Below are 19,488 nucleotides of genomic sequence, written 5' to 3'. Positions count from 1 at the left end.
AATTGATAGCTTTCGAAAGAAAAAACTCTGACGTGTCCAGAACTGCAAAGATTTTTTCTGTGCGTGCCCTAGAACGTGAGCTTCAGGCAAAACCAAGATGAGACGGCATCCAGGAAATGAGCAGGATTTTTGAGGCTCGGTTTTCCATTGTCTCCTTATATGGCTGTGAATGCGAGAGGAGTAAGTTTGCCCTTTCTGTCGTTTCCCCAAGGTGTCTGCAGCATTGTGACGTATTTGTAGGCATATCATTGGAAGATTGACCATAAGAGACCACATTTACCAGGTGTCCGCCCGGTGTCCTGCGCCGAAATTGGTGCGCAAAAGTCAGCTGCAAGTATTTTTCCATGGAATTTAGAGAAGAATGCAAGCTTCCACGAACGATATATCAATGAAGAGATATGTGAAAAAACACCTTGAGGATTGTTTCCAAACAACGTTTGCCAGGTTTCGGTCGATATTATGGAGTTAATTCGGAAAAAGTTTGACGTTGTAGGTGACTGAATTTTCGGTTCGTTTCGGTAGCCAAATGCGATGTACAAAACAGAACGATTTCTCCTACACACAGACGCTTTCAGGAAAAACTGCGCATTTGGTATGTAACTGAGAGTCTCCTCATTGAAAACATCCGAAGCTCTTCAAAGGTAAATGATTTTATTTATTTGGTTATCTGGTTTTTGTGAAAATGTTGCGTGCTAAATGCTACTCAAAATGCTAAGCTAGCTTAGCATACTCTTACACAAATTAGTCAATTTCTATGGTTCAAAAGCATATTTTGAAAATCTGAGATGACAGTGTTGTTAAGAAAAGGCTAAGCTTGAGAGCAGGCGCATTATTTTCTTTTTATTTGCAATTTTCAGAAATCGTTAACGTTGCGTTATGCTAATGAGCCTGAGGCTTTAGTCACGATCCCGGATCCGGGATGGGGAGTTTCAACAGGTTAACAGAATCCCCTCCTCTCGACCGGGACAAAGTGAGGTTAATAGTTCATTCCAACTTACTAACACACTCACAGGTCACACAACATAACTGAATTAACTTTTGACTCATCAACATTATCGATCACCACTTAGCTGACAGTTCTAATTAACAGAAAACCTAGGCATGCACTCACAGCCTTATCTAAAACACCCCAGAGCTCAGTTTTGTCAGTTCAACCATAGGTTAACTAACCTTATCTGCTTACTTAATCCACAACCCATTAGTTTCTGCCTAGTTGGAATGGTGTTCATTAACTTTAATTACTCCTTGTCCGTGTCACACAATCCCTTCTTATGAACTCATATTGTTAATCAGATATAATAAAACAGAGTATACGTTTACTTAGTTACAGTTCCATTTAAAATGATTTGTTCAGTCATTTAATCATAATTTTCCCAACAGGAATAGGGTGCCATTTGGGACTAGGCCTAACTCTAACCAAATACTACAGCATGAGGCTAATTCATTATGTTTTGAATTCATATGTTAAATATACCGGATACAAACATTGTAATCCAGCTAAACAATGGACATATAGCTTTTTCCAACAAAACCTTTTGTAATACACATTAAAATCTATGAACTAAAAATCTGAGGACAGTAATATTTTACACGTATAAATAATAATTGATTAAACAGAATCGCAAAGCACTTGTTAAGCAAAATAAACAACAAAATGGAATGTAAAAAGAAATTTAGGCTACAACAGTAGCTTGATCAGTTCGATCAAACCGGAGTGCTTCTTCAAGCCTCCGGCAGATGGCCACAGCGGGCATGAGAGGATTTAGAAGCTCTGCTAGATGGTCAGCAGAGGTGCTGGTTGGAGGTGGTGGTCATGCCAGCATGTCCAAGGACAGGCAGCTCGATGTCATCAGGGCTTCTCCGCGCCTTCAACCTCTCTGCTAGCTAGCATTAGCTAGTTTGTTGACAACACTGATTTTCATCAAGTTACAGGCAGGAATCCAATTCATGATATCAATACTTGATCTGCACACATTTAGCTATTGAAAAATACACATTTTGTCAAATAAAATACATACAATGAAATGTGTACATCAGAAAGAGGAAGAACGAAAAACAAAATATAACTACTGTAAAAGATTGTTTCTGTAAAATGTGTATAAGATGTATAAACTGAAGGTAGAAGCCCACGTGTTTATTACTTTAATCCAATTGGGGGAAGGGTGGTAGGGTTTGCGGGGAATAATAAAGGTATATTCTTAAAAAAGTATTAATATAAGTATGAGTATGTAGAGGTCGACCGATTTCTGATTTCAAATATTCATAACAATCGGTAATCTGTATTTTTGGACAACGATTGTGGCCAATTGTTTTACATTTTTAACATCTTTATTTAACTATGCAAGTCAGTTAAGAACACATTCTTATTTTCAATGACAATACGGAACGGTTCTGTATTTCACTGAAAGAATAAACGTTTTGTTTTCGAAATTATAGTTTCGGGATTCGACCATATTAATGACCAAAGGCTCGTATTTCTGTGTGTTATGTTATAATTAAGTCTATGACTTGATATTTGATAGAGCAGTCTGACTGAGCGATGGTAGGCAGCAGCAGGCTCGTAAGCATTACTTCAAACAGCACTTTTGTGCGCTTGCCAGCAGCTCTTCGCTGTGCTTCAATCATTGAGCTGTTTATGACTTCAAGCATATCAACTCTCGAGATTAGGCTGGTGTAACCGATGTGAAATGGCTAGCTAGTTGGGGTGTGCGCTAATAGTGTTTCAATCAGTGATGTCAGTTGCTCTGAGACCTTGAAGTAGTTGTTCCCCTTGTTCTGCAAACTTAAACATTAGCTTTTTTACATGGCACAGATTGCACTTTTACTTTCTTCTCCAACACTTTGTTTTTGCATTATTTAAACCAAATTCTGGGATTTTTGCTCACTGTTCTTGTGATCATTTTGACCCCACAGGGTGAGATCTTGCGTGGAGCCCCCAGATCGAGGGAGATTATCAGTGGTCTTGTATGTCTTCCATTTCCTAATAATTGCTCCCACAGTTGATTTCTTCAAACCAAGCTGCTTACCTATTGCAGATTCAGTCTTCCCAGCCTGGTGCAGGTCTACAATTTTGTTTCTGGTGTCCTTTGACAGCTCTTTGGTCTTGGCCATAGTGGAGTTTGGAGTGTGACTGTTTGAGGTTGTGGACAGGTGTCTTTTATAATGATAAGTTCAAAGAGGTGCCATTAATAAAGGTAACGAGTGGAGGACAGAGGAGCCTCTTAATGTAGTAGTTACAGGTCTGTGAGAGCCAGAAATCTTGCTTGTTTGTAGGTGACCAAATACTTATTTTCCACCATAATTTGCAAATAAATTCATTAAAATCCTACAATGTAATATTCTGGATTTTTTTTTCTCTCATTTTGTCTGTCATAGTTGAAGTGTACCTATGATGAAAAATACAGGCCTCATATTTTTAAGTGGGAGAACTTGCACAATTGGTGGCTGACTAAATACTTTTTTGCCCTACTGTACATGTGATTGTAAAAGTTGTGTATATTTTGATCTGTGTTTCTGTACCCCCTTATTGTTCACTTTTGCCTGACCTTCGGCTAGCAAGGTGCCTGAGAGCTAGGACTGCGCCAAGGGTCAACATAATGTGTGTTGTCTCTTCGTGTGCAGCGCAAATAAAAGAATTATTCAACTAGCAGACCTCCAGTTGTGGCAGCGTCTTAATTAAAAGTACACAATACAGAACGAACCACACTACATTTACCCCAAAAATATATGGGGGATTGGAAATGATGCAGACAATTACATTGATGGAAGCAACAATCTTTCTGCAATATTAAGCTGATCCACCCCTTAAAAAAAAATTGTTAAAAAAACAATGAAATATGTACAGAATTTCCAAATAATACTGCTACTGTTACGATGATAGCTAGGCTATAATATCTATTTTGTGACAGAAAAATACTATTGTAAAAATGTAATTTGAAGGTATAGAACAGACACTGTACTTTATTCAGTGTTTTGCCAAGTGCTTTCTTCAACAAAAATCACAGATCTTATTCAGTCCCTCTTAATTCAATAATTAGATCATTGATTTTGTTCTGACGGAAACACATATATAACACATGTATATATATATATACACATGTACACACACACATATACGGAAACACAATACATATGTATTACAAAATTATAGATCTGGTGGAAAACTGTTGCAGCAGTGTGTTTAAAGGACTGTTATAGTAGTCTCTGTGCACAAGCCCCAAGAATAAGCAGAGTGCTGCATTGCAGTGTGTCACATGCATAGGCACACACACAAACAAACACTTCAACATGATTTGGTCTTCCTGGCACCCTGTCCTCTAGCCCTGGCTGCAGTGAGCCTGTTCCCAGCTGTAGTGTATTATGGGTTGCAGAAATGAGTTGGATCTATAATTGTGTGTCTGTCTGCATCCATGTTGCTAACTATGTGTCGTCTGTCTGCCTCCATATATATAGCTAGCTATGTGTGAGGAGAGGAGAGATGAGAAGAAGCCCTCAGTATCAACAAGAGCCCCAGGGAGGGTCTGAAGGGTTTTTAGAGCGAGAGAGAGAGAGAGAAGAGAGAAAAACAGAGGGGTGGGGGGGAGGGGTCAATCAAAATACTGAGTAGAGATGCTCAGAAGGCATCAATAATTCTCTCTAAGGAACTTAATAGGCACCTACATCATGTGTTGACATCGCGTGATAGTTGGGGACACTTAATATTTAGTTACAGACAGACGAGGACACACAAAATAGTCTAATAAATAACTGTTTGGTTAGGGCCTCACACAACTATGCGCACACACTCAGTCACAGCAATATGATTAACAAAAACAAAATTAGAATGAAAACTGAAGCAGCAAAACAGAGCCGCACAGTTCTCCAAGCAAAGTAGTGTGTGTGAGAATAAGTGAGTGAGTACATGAGAGAAACAGATACGGCTAGTCTTGGAAGCACTCTTCTCTTTAAAAAAAGAGAACGCTTTGGAGTGTCTGAATGAAATACATCTGCAGTGATTCTAACTACGCTTTACAGTGTGTTGCCATTTCACTCATGTCTGTAACAACGAATAAAACCACAGAATGATACAAATAGCGTCCCTGGGCCCAGCCTAAACCATTTCCAGCACTGCCCCCAATTCAGCAGGAGGCTGTGAAGGAAGAGGCAGTGAAGCAAAAGCCACCTGTCATATACTGCCTTTCACTCATTTATGAGAGATGGTGGTGTGTGTGAGATTCCTCCTTCCACTCACATCTGCAGCATCTAGCTTATAACCATGTCTGGAGGAATCTCCTGCATACGTGGTCAAATTCATACACAAAATGCATAAACGTTATCTCTCTCGTGGAATACTGCTGGTCTGAAAACAATCCACATTGCATCAAAAAAACATGCTCAAATTACGTTTCCACCTCATCTGAATAAGGACAAGTAAAACATGTTTTAGCTAAGGCTTGCACCAAAATTATCCATTACAATTGAGAGGCTGCAGAAGAACTTAGCATCAACTAACTAGCTAATGTTAGCTAGCCTCTTGCCAACAACATGCAATATCAGTTAGGTCTAGCTATCTAGCTAGGTAAGATGGTGAGGTGTTTTTGTTTCAGTTGAGGACACGTTGTGAGACACAAAAGCACTTCAAACCATTCAAATGATATAATACCTTGGCCAAATTAAACATGAACAACCACAGAGAGATAACGTATGTATACGGTTTTGTGGCTGTAAAGGACAGCCAAATGAACGTTATATAACTAGCCAATTGAAAAGCTAACTAACGTAGCTAGATAACTATCTGAAGTTAGCACATAAGCCATCAACGCCAAGTTATCGCTAGCTATACAAGTAGCTAGCTAGCAAGACGAACATATTGGGCATAACATCTCACAAGTACTTTGAATAAAGTGAACCATTTGTATCAGCTACCTACCTTTTAGAGCGTTGTCATCTTGCAGGGTTTTGGTTACCGCTTTCCACACATTGCATCCCAAAAGACAGAGCACAATCGCTGCGGTCCTGCTCAAAACACCGACCCTCGTCATTGCGCACACAAAAAATAGTTCAAATAAATATAAAATATTGACTGGCTACATCAATGTATTGTAAAACACACACATGTACATCGGGTAAGACTCCATATTTTGTAGCATTAGCTTTCCCTCTATTTTCTCCTTCAGTATGTCCTGTTCAGTTCTGCATCCCACCCTCCTGCTGCTCGGTCGGTTCTTTTTTTTCTTCTTTTAAAAAATAAAGAAAGTCACTGAAGCCAGGGCGGCCCCACGTTAACTATTCCGACCCCAGACGCTGCCCCAACAGGCGCATAGCAGAATCATTTGTGGGGTTTGACCGCCATCTCCTGGCGACTCACTGAAGTGGTTGTCTGACCACCGCAAATCAACACGTGTTGAAGAGTTGACTGCTTTATGATGATAGTCTGTATTTGTTTTTAATTAACCATAATAACTTGCCCAAACATTTTTGATCTGAAACAATACTGATGAAAAACGCCATTTAACCAGAGATGTAATTCCTACTTGCTACTAAATAGTACACTGTCCACGAGCACTGAGCAATTACTGCTTTTTGAGGTCGGTTCGGTTTCAGTTATCATTGATCAGTTATAACATCACGTTTTTCGATTACGATTTCGATTATTATTTTAAACTTGAAGTACATTATGCATTATATGGGTTAAATGCTGTAATAACACAGAATAAACAATTAAAACAAGTCCCATGATGGTAGTGACTGCCCATTAATGCTTATTAGCCATCATTTATTGATATTACTTGAATAAAATATTTCAGTTGGTGTGTATATTACATTTGTTTTATTTGATGACTATTATCTCATTCCAAGTCATCATCTCACCTCTCACCTCTGTTGCCTATGCTGATCTGGATTGATTTAATTTAGCTCTAAGGAAAATGCACAACGTGTGCATTGAGCCCAGAAAAAAACACAGAACAAAATGGAATTAAAATAATTGAATCTACTTGACATCAGTTAGTTTTTAAAAACTGAAAAATAACAGACATTTTGGTTAATCACTCAACACTAGTGTCCACAGTGTGCAAAATTGCCTTTTTCTTCACACAATGGCATTAACTACATTAAAAACATTATTAATACCAGTCAAAGTATGGACACACCTACTCATTCAAGGGTTTTTCTTTATTGTTACTAATTTGTACAATGTGGAATAATAGTGAAGACAACTATGAAATAACACATATGTAGTAATCATGTAGTAACCAAAAAAGTCTTAAACAAAACTAAATATATGTTATATTTGAGATTCTTCAAAGTAGCCACCCTTTACCTTGATGACAGCTTTGCACACTCTTGGCATTCTCTCAATTAGCTTCACCTGGAAGGCTTTTCCAAAAGTCTTGAAGGAGTTCCCACATATGCTGAGCACTTGTTGTCTGCTTTTCCTTCACTCATCCCAAACCATCTCAATTGGATTGAGGTTGGGCAATTGAAGAGTCCAGGTCATCTAATGCAGGACTCATCAGACCAAAGGACAGATTTCAACCAGTCTAAAATAACACATTTTATGGCTAAACTCAAATACACTAATTGATTTAAAAAAATGTTTACCAATTGTATAATAATTGTTAATGATATCACAAATACCACCGGTGGACTTATTTCACACATACAGCTAACAAAAAGTAAACGGAATGGTTTCAGAGATTGGTGGGAAGGGTTGAGGGCAGCTGAAGGTTGGGACTGAAAATAAATAAAAATATGTGTGTCAGGATTTGGCCAGGGTTGTTCCGGGTTTTTGTCAGTAGATGTCCCCATTGTGCTTTTTGTCCCTGTGTTTTTCCCTTGATCCCCATTATTGTTTGCACCTGTGTCTCGTTTCCCCTGATTGTATTTAAACCCTTTGTTTCCCTCAGTTCTGTGCTCTGTGTTTGTATGTTAGCACCCTGCCCTAGTGTTCTGTGTGCTCTTGTCGATTCCGGGTGACGTTCTTGTGGTATTCTGTTTTTTGTTTTTGTTTATTTTTGGTGAGTTTCTTTTGAGTTCTTTTGTGTTTTACCTACCACCTTTTGGATTTGCCATTTTTGTATTTTAGGATTTTTCTTTATTAAATACACCGTCTTAAGTACTGCTGTGTCTGCCTCATCTTCTGGGTTCTGCTGTCTATTCGTGGCTCAGTTGGTTAAGTGACTGTTTCTCACTCCGGAGACCCAGGTTCGTAACCGGGTCCTGACAGAAACACAGAGCCAAAAATGAACCCAGAGGCAGCCAGTTCCCAGGACCTTTTTGCCACGCTGTCCCACCACCAGGAGACTGTCCAACGCCACGAAGCCGCCCTGGTTCAGCAAGAGGCCTTAATGGCTAGACATTCTCATCTTCTGTCGGAGATGCTGACTTCCATTAAGCAAATATCTGATCGACTTACCCCGGCAACAGTTCCCGTCCCAGTACCTCAAGTTCACGTACCCATGGCAGTTAACCCCCTGGCTGAACCTCGTCTTCCACCTCCCCAACGGTTCTCAGGTGATCCAAGTGCTTGTAAAGGGTTTCTCACTCAATGTTCTCTCTCCTTTGAGCTGCAACCCTCGTCGTTTCCCACCGACCGGTCTAAGATCGCATATATCATCACCCTGCTGTCGGAAAAAGCCCTGGCCTGGGCTACTGCTGTGTGGGATGCCCATAGTTCCTGCTGTGCCAGCTACTCTGCCTTTGCTGAGGAATTCAAACGAGTGTTTCAAGGCCCAAGCAGTGGTTCTGACTCAGCCAAACAGCTCCTGACTCTCCATCAAGGTTGGCGCAGCGTGACGGACTATGCCATCCAGTTCCGCACGGTGGCAGCAGCGAGTGGCTGGAACAACGAGGCGCTCACGGTGTGCTTTCTGAAAGGCCTTTCCGACACTATCCAAGATGAACTGGCCACTCGGGAACCACCGGACAATCTCGAGTCCCTGATCAAGTTGGCCTCACGCATTGACCAGCGTCTGAGAGAGAGAGAACTCAACCGTAGACCTCTAGCTCCTATCAGTCCCAGCTCCGAGTCCCCACCTTTATCATCACTGGCTCCACCGGAACCCATGCAGATTGGACGCATCTCCCAGGCTGAGAGAGACCGCCGGATGAGGGAGCGACGCTGTCTATATTGCGGCAAACCGGGCCATTTCCGTTCCACGTGTCCCGGGCTCCAGGGAAACGCTCTGTCCCGTACAGACCGGGGGAACTGTAACGGGAAACATAACCTCCTCCCATCCGTCCAACTCCCGTCTGCTCATTCCAGTCACCCTCTCCTGGGACAACCACAAGCTTCACCTTCAAGCCTTGGTAGATTCTGGAGCCGCAGGTAACTTCATGGATGGTGTCTGGGCGAAGGAGAATGGCGTTCCCTCTGAACTTCTAAGTGACCCCATGAGGGTTACTACATTGGATGGAAGCCCTTTGGGATCTGGACTTGTCACTCATGTCACTACCTCCTTGAGACTTTCAGTTTCACAACACCAGGAATTGATGAACTTTCATTTGATCTCCTGTTCCGAGTTCCCTCTCGTCCTTGGATACCCCTGGCTTCACAGCCATAACCCTCACATCGACTGGTCTGTGGGCACTATCAAGCAGTGGGGTCCTACGTGCCAAGCTACTTGTATTTTCCAGAATTCCCGAGTTCTACTCCCGAGTCTTTAGAATCCATCGACCTGACCCGAGTTCCCGAGTGTTACCATGACCTCAAACTGGTGTTTAGCAAACAGAGGGCCACCATGCTACCACCCCATAGATCTTACGATTGCCCCATCGACCTGTTTCCGGGCACTTGCCCCCCAGGGGTCGGATCTTTTCCCTATCTCCACCCGAACGAGCTGCTATGGATACCTACATCAAGGACTCTCTGGAAGCAGGCCTCATGCGTCCATCAACCTCCCCGGCGGGAGCAGGGTTTTTCTTTGTGGCCAAGAAAGATGGTGGGTTACGTCCTTGCATCGACTACCGGGGACTCAATGACATAACCGTCCGTAACCGTTACCCGCTACCCCTTATGGCCACAGCCTTCGAGCTGCTCCAGGAAGCAGTTGTTTTCACTAAGCTTGACCTGCGGAACGCATACCATCTTGTGCGGATCAGACCTGGTGACGAGTGGAAGACCGCTTTCAACACGCCTACTGGTCACTATGAATACTTGGTGATGCCCTTCGGCCTGACCAACGCCCCAGCGGTGTTCCAAGCGCTCATAAACGATGTGCTTAGGGATATGCTTAACATATTTGTGTTCGTTTACTTGGATGACATCCTCATCTTTTCGAGCTCCCTTCAAGAACACACTAAGCATGTCAGACAAGTACTCAAACGCCTCCTGGACAGCCATCTGTACGTTAAGCCGGAAAATGTGAATTCCATTCATCCCGAGTACAATTCCTGGGATTTGTAGTGGAACCCGGTCGAATCCAAATGGACCCTAGGAAGGTAGGGGCGGTAGCGGATTGGCCCACCCCCAAATCCGTTAAGGATGTTCAGCGTTTCCTGGGCTTCACAAACTTTTACCGCAAGTTCATCAAGAACTTCAGTTTGGTGGCAGCTCCTCTCTCAGCTTTAACCAAAGGTGGCAATGCAAGGTTTTTTGGGGAAGAGAAGCTGAGACGGCCTTCCAAGGACTCAAGCAGCGCATCCTCTCTGCTCCCATCCTGATACTACCGACTACGGATGAACCATTTGTGGTGGAGGTAGACGCATCAGAGGTTGGTGTTGGAGCTGTCCTGTCTCAGAGGGGTGAAGACAAGAAGCTTCATCCGTGCGCTTTCTTCTCACACCGGCTTACCCCGACTGAGAGGAACTACGATGTGGGGGATCGTGAACTCCTAGCGGTTAAGATGGCATTGAAGGAATGGAGACACTGGCTCGAGGGGCTTCTCACCCGTTTCAAGTGCTTACGGACCACAAAAATCTGGAGTATATCCAGCAGGCGAAGCGATTGAACTCTAGACAAGCTAGATGGTCTCTTTTCTTCAATCGATTCCAGTTTATCCTCACCTATCGGCCCGGGTCGAAGAATCTCAAACCGGATGCCCTGTCCCGAGTCTACGCTCCTGCCATTCGAGATGACACGGACATGCCTGTCCTTCCTGCTGCTAAGATTGTGGCTCCGATCTCGTGGCAAGTTGAGGATACCGTGAGACGTGCTCAAGCTAGCGAACCGGACCCTAAAGGAGGCCCTGCCAATCGGTTGTTTGTCCCCAAGGCAGTGAGGACTCAGGTCCTTCTGTGGGGGCACTCCTCTCGCCTCACCTGTCATCCGGGCGTAGGTCGCACCTTGGAGTTCATCCAGCGTAAGTTCTGGTGGCCTACCATAAGAGAAGACGTTGCCACTTTCGTCAATGCCTGCCCCGTGTGCTGCCAGGGCAAATCTTCTCACCTCCGCCCTCAAGGACTCCTTCATCCTTTACCTGTTCCCCACAGACCCTGGTCCCATATCTCATTGGACTTTATTACTGGACTTCCTCCATCCCATGGCAATACTACTATCCTAGTCATAATCGACAGGTTTTCAAAGGCGGCCAGGTTCGTCCCTCTGACTAAGTTACCTTCTGCCAAGGAAACGGCTGAGTTGGTAATTAATCATGTGTTCCGAGTCTTCGGCATTCCTCAAGATGTGGTTTCTGACAGAGGTCCCCAGTTCGCCTCAAGGTTTTGGAAGGCCTTCTGCCAACTCATGGGGGCTTCTGCCAGTCTATCTTCAGGGTATCATCCGGAGTCCAACGGCCAAACAGAGAGGATGAATCAAGAGCTGGAAACCACCCTCCGATGTATGACTCGTGACAACCCGTCCACATGGTCATCCTTTATTGTTTGGGCCGAATACGCGCACAACACCTTGCGCTCCTCCTCCACTGGTATGTCCCCGCACGAGTGTCAGTTTGGCTATGCTCCTCCATTGTTCCCGGACCAGGAGGCAGAAGTCAGAGTGCCTTCAGCCTTGAGGTTCGTCAGACGCTGTCGGCTTATGTGGAGGAAGACCCGTCTTAATCTGATGCGTTCCTCACAGAGGTATCAACAACAAGCCAACAGACGTCGCCGTCCCGGGCCTACCCTGCGCCCCGGCCAGAGAGTCTGGCTTTCCACAAGAGACTTACCTCTACGGGTGGAGTCTCGCAAGCTGTCCCAAAATACATCGGTCCCTTCAAGGTTGCCAGGAGAGTTAACCCAGTTTCTTATCGCCTACACTTACCCAGATCCCTTAAGATTAATCCCACATTTCATGTGTCATTGTTAAAACCTGTTGTTTTTTCTCCCCTTGTCCCGGCAGACAGACCTCCCCCTCCGCCTCGTGTCATTGGAGGCCAGCCGGCTTATACCGTCCACCGGATACTGGATTCCCGCCGGGTGCAGCGGTCCTGGCAGTATCTGGTGGACTGGGAAGGCTACGGTCCTGAGGAGCGCTCCTGGGTTCCTGCCAAAGACATCCTGGACCCTGACCTCATTCGTCAGTTCAGGGTCCTCCACCCTGAGAGAGCTGGTAGGAACGTCAGGAGCCGTTCCTAGGGGGATTCTGTCAGGATTTGGCCAGGGTTGTTCCGGGTTTTTGTCAGTAGATGTCCCCATTGTGCTTTTTGTCCCTGTGTTTTTCCCTTGATCCCCATTATTGTTTGCACCTGTGTCTCGTTTCCCCTGATTGTATTTAAACCCTTTGTTTCCCTCAGTTCTGTGCTCTGTGTTTGTATGTTAGCACCCTGCCCTAGTGTTCTGTGTGCTCTTGTCGATTCCGGGTGACGTTCTTGTGGTATTCTGTTTTTTGTTTTTGTTTATTTTTGGTGAGTTTCTTTTGAGTTCTTTTGTGTTTTACCTACCACCTTTTGGATTTGCCATTTTTGTATTTTAGGATTTTTTCTTTATTAAATACACCGTCTTAAGTACTGCTGTGTCTGCCTCATCTTCTGGGTTCTGCTGTCTATTCGTGGCTCAGTTGGTTAAGTGACTGTTTCTCACTCCGGAGACCCAGGTTCGTAACCGGGTCCTGACAATGTGACTATATGACCAGGGGTCTTGATTTTGACTCTACCCTCTGTGACATTGTCTGAAACTTCACACAGTGCTGCACAGGGTGGGAGTTAACATTTGTCTCGCTCGATACAGCAGAAACATCTAAATGTGACAACAAACTGACAATATCGCCTAAAGAAATTATTATCTGGGGTACTACTACTGTAAGAGACATTGCCAAAAAGGATACGATTCACTCCTGGGCTGCCCATCATGATTTAAAAAGTGCTGAAACGAGAGACAGGAGTAGCAGAGGTCATGTAATCCAGTGGTGCATGTTGAAAGAATAACAACATTAACTTGAACTTTTCCTTATATTAACTGTAACTCAGTAAAAACGTTTCAATTGTTGCGTGTTGCGTATATTTTTGGTTCAGTATAGCAAATAATGGCTACTTCTGAGAAAGTATTAAAACTTCTTAAGGCTAGGGGGCAGTATTCTGAATTTCTGCCTGACTGACGTGTCCAAAGTAAACTGCCTGTTATTCAGGCCCAGAAGCTAGGAAATGCATATAATTGGTAGAATTTGATGGAAAACACTTTGAAGTTTCTAAACGGTTAAAATAATGTCTGTGAGTATAACAGAATTCATATGGCAGGTGAAAACCCAAGGAAAATCCATCCAGAAATCGTTTTATTTTTTGGCGCGAAGAAGCCTTTCCAATGCAAGTCTATGGGTCTGTATATAAAAATTCCTCCCACATTGCTGTACCTATGGATTCCACTAGATGTCAGCAGTCTTTATACAGGGTTTCAGGCTTGTTTGTTGAAATATGAACAAGTAATAGTCGTTTTTCCCAAGGGAGCTCAACAGGAAAAGTAGGCTTTTGGCGCCAATGAATGAGGGTGCGCTCTTCGTTATTTTAGAATAGAACATTGTTTGACTTGTATGAACAAAGTTTACAGGTAGCTTTTTGGATTCCTTTGTATGCATGTTGAAGGAGTGGATTACTGAAATCAATGGCGCCAACAAAACTAACTTTTTTGGATATAAAGAAGGACTTTATCAAACAAAACGGACATTTATTTGGTAAGCTGGGACCCTTGGGATTGCAAACAGAGGAAGATCATCAAAGGTAAGTGATTTATTTCATCGCTATTTGCGATTCTGTGAAGCCTGTGCTGCTGAAAAAAATATTTTGATGTGGTGCGCTGTCCTCAGATAATCACATGGTATGCTTCCGCCGTAAAGCCTTTTTGAAATCCGGCAACGCATTGAAAGAATAACAACATTAACTTGAACTTTTCCTTATATTAACTGTAACTCTGTAAAAACGTTTCAATTGTTGCGTGTTGCGTATATATTTTTGTTCAGTATAGTAAATAATGGCTACATCTGAGAAAGTATTAAAACGTCTTAAGGCTAGGGGGCAGTATTCTGAATTTCTGCCTGACTGACGTGTCCAAAGTAAACTGCCTGTTATTCAGGCCCAGAAGCTAGGAACTGCATATAATTGGTAGAATTTGATGGAAAACACTTTGAAGTTTCTAAACGGTTAAAATAATGTCTTTGAGTATAACAGAATTCATATGGCAGGCGAAAACCCAAGAAAATCCATCCAGAAATCGTTTTATTTTTTGGAGCTAAGAGGCCTTTCCAATGCAAGTCTGTGGGTCTGTATATAAAAATTCCTCCCAGATTGCTGTACCTATGGATTCCACTAGACGTCAACTGTCTTTATACAAGGTTTCAGGCTTGTTTGTTGAAATACGAACAAGTAATAGTAGTTTTTCCCAAGGGAGCTCAACAGGAAAAGTAGGCTTTTGGCGCCCATAAATGAGGGTGCGCTCTTCGTTATTTTCCTTTCCTATTGAACACCGTTCTTTCTGTCTGGAGTATTATCCTTTATTTACATATTAGGGTACCTGAGGATTGAATAGAACATTGTTTGACTTGTATGAACAAAGTTTACTGGTAGCTTTTTGGATTCCTTTGTATGCATGTTGAAGGAGTGTATTACCTAAACCAATGGCGCCAACTAAACTAACTTTTTTGGATATAAAGAAGGACTTTATCAAACAAAACAAACATTCATTGTGTAGCTGGGATTCTTGGGATTGCAAACAGAGGAAGCTCTTCAAAGGTAAGTGATTAATTTCATCGCTATTTGTGATTCTGTGAAGCCTGTGCTGGTTGAAAAAATATTTTGATGTGGTGCGCTGTCCTCAGATAATCACATGGTATGCTTCCACCGTAAAGCCTTTTTGAAATCTGTCAACGCATTTGGATTAACAAGAAGTTAGGCTTTTAAATGATATGAGACATTTGTATCTTCATAAATGTTTAATATTATGACTTTGTCATTTGATTTTGGCTCTCTCCAATTTCACCGGATATTGTCGGAAGTGTGTATTACCCTCAAGAGGAGTGAAACAAGGTTGTCCACTGTCGACATATCTCTTTATTATGGCCATCGAAATGTTAGCTATTAAAATCAGATCCAACAATAAAATCAAGGGGATAGAAATCCGAGGCTTAAAAACAAAGGTGTCATTGTACGCTGAGGACTCATGCTTTCTTTTAAGACCACCATTTGGATCGCTGCACAGCCTCATAGACAATCTAGATAATTTCTATAACCTCTCTGGAATACAACTAAGCTATGATAAGTGTACCATTATAAAGTTGGATGGTTTTCAGAGATTGGTGGGAGGGGTTGAGGGTAGCTGAAGGGTGGGACTAAAATAAAATAAAAAAAATATGACTAATGTAAAATATACTGTGTCCCTAATATGTTTATAGTATGTATAAGCTAGAAGTAGAAGTCTAAGTATTGATGTCCATTAATTTACTCCAATTAAGGGAGGGGTGGTAGGGTTAAGGGAAAATAATACAATGGAATGTTTGTAAAAAAAATGTATGGGGGATTGGAAATGATGCAGACAGTTACATTGAAAGGACACACAATCTATCTGCAGTATGAAAGCTGATCTAGCCCTAAAAATAACTAAATAGATGGTCATGAAGGAGAGGAGACAAGGAAAGCAGGAGAGGAGACTATTAAAGGAGATTTCTGAAGAATGTTGACCACTAGACCAGACCTGCCTGTGGGTCACATAGACCTGGGAGAGTTTGTCATTAAATGTATAACACAGGATGCCAAGGAATCTGCATTTACTGTAGTAGCCAGACTGGGAAACCTGCATTTTTGGTTACTGAGGTGTGTCTCTTTATTTAACTCAATGACGGGTGTGTTCTTTATAGGGTTCCAATTATTCAAATATGTCTGTATGGCTCCATAGCTCAGTGATTAGAGCACTGGTCTTGTAAACCAGGGGTCGTGAGTTCAATTCTCACTGGGGCCTTGATTTTGACTCAACCCTCTGTGACATTCATCTGAAACTTTACACAGTGCTGCAATGGGTGGGAGTTACCGTTTGCCAATTCTCTCCTGGGCTGCCCATCATGATTTAAAAAGTGCTGAAACGAGAGACAGGAGTAGCAGAGGTTGTGTCATCCAGTGATGCATGTTGAAAGAATAACAACATTCACTTGAACTTTTCCTTATATTAACTGTAACTCAGTAAAAACGTTTCAATTGTTGCGTGTTGCGTATATATTTTTGTTCAGTATAGTAAATAATGGCTACATCTGAGAAAGTATTAAAACTTCTTAAGGCTTGGGGGCAGTATTCTGAATTTCTGCCTGACTGACGTGTCCAAAGTAAACTGCCTGTTATTCAGGCCCAGAAGCTAGGAAATGCATATAATTGGTAGAATTTGATGGAAAACACTTTGAAGTTTCTAAACGGTTAAAATAATGTCTGTGAGTATAACAGAATTCATATGGCAGGCGAAAACCCAAGGAAAATCCATCCAGAAATCGTTTTATTTTTTGGAGCAAAGAGGCCTTTCCAATGCAAGTCTGTGGGTCTGTATATAAAAATTCCTCCCAGATTGCTGTACCTATGGATTCCACTAGACGTCAACTGTCTTTATACAAGGTTTCAGGCTTGTTTGTTGAAATACGAACAAGTAATAGTAGTTTTTCCCAAGGGAGCTCAACAGGAAAAGTAGGCTTTTGGCGCCCATAAATGAGGGTGCGCTCTTCGTTATTTTCCTTTCCTATTGAACACCGTTCTTTCTGTCTGGAGTATTATCCTTTATTTACATATTAGGGTACCTGAGGATTGAATAGAACATTGTTTGACTTGTATGAACAAAGTTTACTGGTAGCTTTTTGGATTCCTTTGTATGCATGTTGAAGGAGTGTATTACCTAAACCAATGGCGCCAACTAAACTAACTTTTTTGGATATAAAGAAGGACTTTATCAAACAAAACAAACATTCATTGTGTAGCTGGGATTCTTGGGATTGCAAACAGAGGAAGCTCTTCAAAGGTAAGTGATTAATTTCATCGCTATTTGTGATTCTGTGAAGCCTGTGCTGGTTGAAAAAATATTTTGATGTGGTGCGCTGTCCTCAGATAATCACATGGTATGCTTCCACCGTAAAGCCTTTTTGAAATCTGTCAACGCATTTGGATTAACAAGAAGTTAGGCTTTTAAATGATATGAGACATTTGTATCTTCATAAATGTTTAATATTATGACTTTGTCATTTGATTTTGGCTCTCTCCAATTTCACCGGATATTGTCGGAAGTGTGTATTACCCTCAAGAGGAGTGAAACAAGGTTGTCCACTGTCGACATATCTCTTTATTATGGCCATCGAAATGTTAGCTATTAAAATCAGATCCAACAATAAAATCAAGGGGATAGAAATCCGAGGCTTAAAAACAAAGGTGTCATTGTACGCTGAGGACTCATGCTTTCTTTTAAGACCACCATTTGGATCGCTGCACAGCCTCATAGACAATCTAGATCATTTCTATAACCTCTCTGGAATACAACTAAGCTATGATAAGTGTACCATTATAAAGTTGGATGGTTTTCAGAGATTGGTGGGAGGGTTTGAGGGTAGCTGAAGGGTGGGACTAAAATTAAAAAAATAAAATATGACTAATGTAAAATATACTGTGTCCCTAATATGTTTATAGTATGTATAAGCTAGAAGTAGAAGTCTAAGTATTGATGTCCATTAATTTACTCCAATTAAGGGAGGAGTGGTAGGGTTAAGGGAAAATAATACAATGGAATGTTTGTAAAAAAAATGTATGGGGGATTGGAAATGATGCAGACAGTTACATTGAAAGGACACACAATCTATCTGCAGTATGAAAGCTGATCTAGCCCTAAAAATAACTAAATAGATGGTCATGAAGGAGAGGAGACAAGGAAAGCAGGAGAGGAGACTATTAAAGGAGATTTCTGAAGAATGTTGACCACTAGACCAGACCTGCCTGTGGGTCACATAGACCTGGGAGAGTTTGTCATTAAATGTATAACACAGGATGCCAAGGAATCTGCATTTACTGTAGTTAGCCAGACTGGGAAACCTGCATTTTTGGTTACTGAGGTGTGTCTCTTTATTTAACTCAATGACGGGTGTGTTCTTTATAGGGTTCCAATTATTCAAATATGTCTGTATGGCTCCATAGCTCAGTGATTAGAGCACTGGTCTTGTAAACCAGGGGTCGTGAGTTCAATTCTCACTGGGGCCTTGATTTTGACTCAACCCTCTGTGACATTCATCTGAAACTTTACACAGTGCTGCAATGGGTGGGAGTTACCGTTTGCCAATTCTCTCCTGGGCTGCCCATCATGATTTAAAAAGTGCTGAAACGAGAGACAGGAGTAGCAGAGGTTGTGTCATCCAGTGATGCATGTTGAAAGAATAACAACATTCACTTGAACTTTTCCTTATATTAACTGTAACTCAGTAAAAACGTTTCAATTGTTGCGTGTTGCGTATATATTTTTGTTCAGTATAGTAAATAATGGCTACATCTGAGAAAGTATTAAAACTTCTTAAGGCTTGGGGGCAGTATTCTGAATTTCTGCCTGACTGACGTGTCCAAAGTAAACTGCCTGTTATTCAGGCCCAGAAGCTAGGAAATGCATATAATTGGTAGAATTTGATGGAAAACACTTTGAAGTTTCTAAACGGTTAAAATAATGTCTGTGAGTATAACAGAATTCATATGGCAGGCGAAAACCCAAGGAAAATCCATCCAGAAATCGTTTTATTTTTTGGAGCAAAGAGGCCTTTCCAATGCAAGTCTGTGGGTCTGTATATAAAAATTCCTCCCAGATTGCTGTACCTATGGATTCCACTAGACGTCAACTGTCTTTATACAAGGTTTCAGGCTTGTTTGTTGAAATACGAACAAGTAATAGTAGTTTTTCCCAAGGGAGCTCAACAGGAAAAGTAGGCTTTTGGCGCCCATAAATGAGGGTGCGCTCTTCGTTATTTTCCTTTCCTATTGAACACCGTTCTTTCTGTCTGGAGTATTATCCTTTATTTACATATTAGGGTACCTGAGGATTGAATAGAACATTGTTTGACTTGTATGAACAAAGTTTACTGGTAGCTTTTTGGATTCCTTTGTATGCATGTTGAAGGAGTGTATTACCTAAACCAATGGCGCCAACTAA

At 41.9% G+C, this 19,488-nt stretch overlaps 1 protein-coding gene and 2 non-coding genes across 3 annotated transcripts in view; 2 read left to right on the top strand and 1 right to left on the bottom strand.

The window, feature by feature from the left end:
- LOC135521730 (protein FAM171A1-like) overlaps positions 1 to 6,255 on the bottom strand; it is a 44,346-nt gene extending 38,091 nt beyond the window's left edge. Inside the window, 1 exon segment of the mRNA XM_064947418.1 lies at positions 5,909 to 6,255. Coding sequence (XP_064803490.1) covers positions 5,909 to 6,020 — 112 coding nt within the window. The 5' untranslated portion in view covers positions 6,021 to 6,255.
- Positions 6,256 to 16,223: 9,968 nt separating this feature from the next.
- Positions 16,224 to 16,296, top strand: trnat-ugu (transfer RNA threonine (anticodon UGU)). Its single transcript has one exon. It is a non-coding gene; the product is annotated as a tRNA-Thr (tRNA).
- A 2,185-nt stretch (positions 16,297 to 18,481) lies between these two features.
- On the top strand, positions 18,482 to 18,554 carry trnat-ugu (transfer RNA threonine (anticodon UGU)). The gene has a single exon. It is a non-coding gene; the product is annotated as a tRNA-Thr (tRNA).
- Positions 18,555 to 19,488: the final 934 nt, after the last annotated feature.

Source organism: Oncorhynchus masou, chromosome 30 (assembly GCF_036934945.1).
Source record: "Oncorhynchus masou masou isolate Uvic2021 chromosome 30, UVic_Omas_1.1, whole genome shotgun sequence".
NCBI classification, from domain to species: Eukaryota; Metazoa; Chordata; class Actinopteri; order Salmoniformes; family Salmonidae; genus Oncorhynchus; species Oncorhynchus masou.
This window is presented reverse-complemented; position numbering and strand designations above follow the sequence as displayed.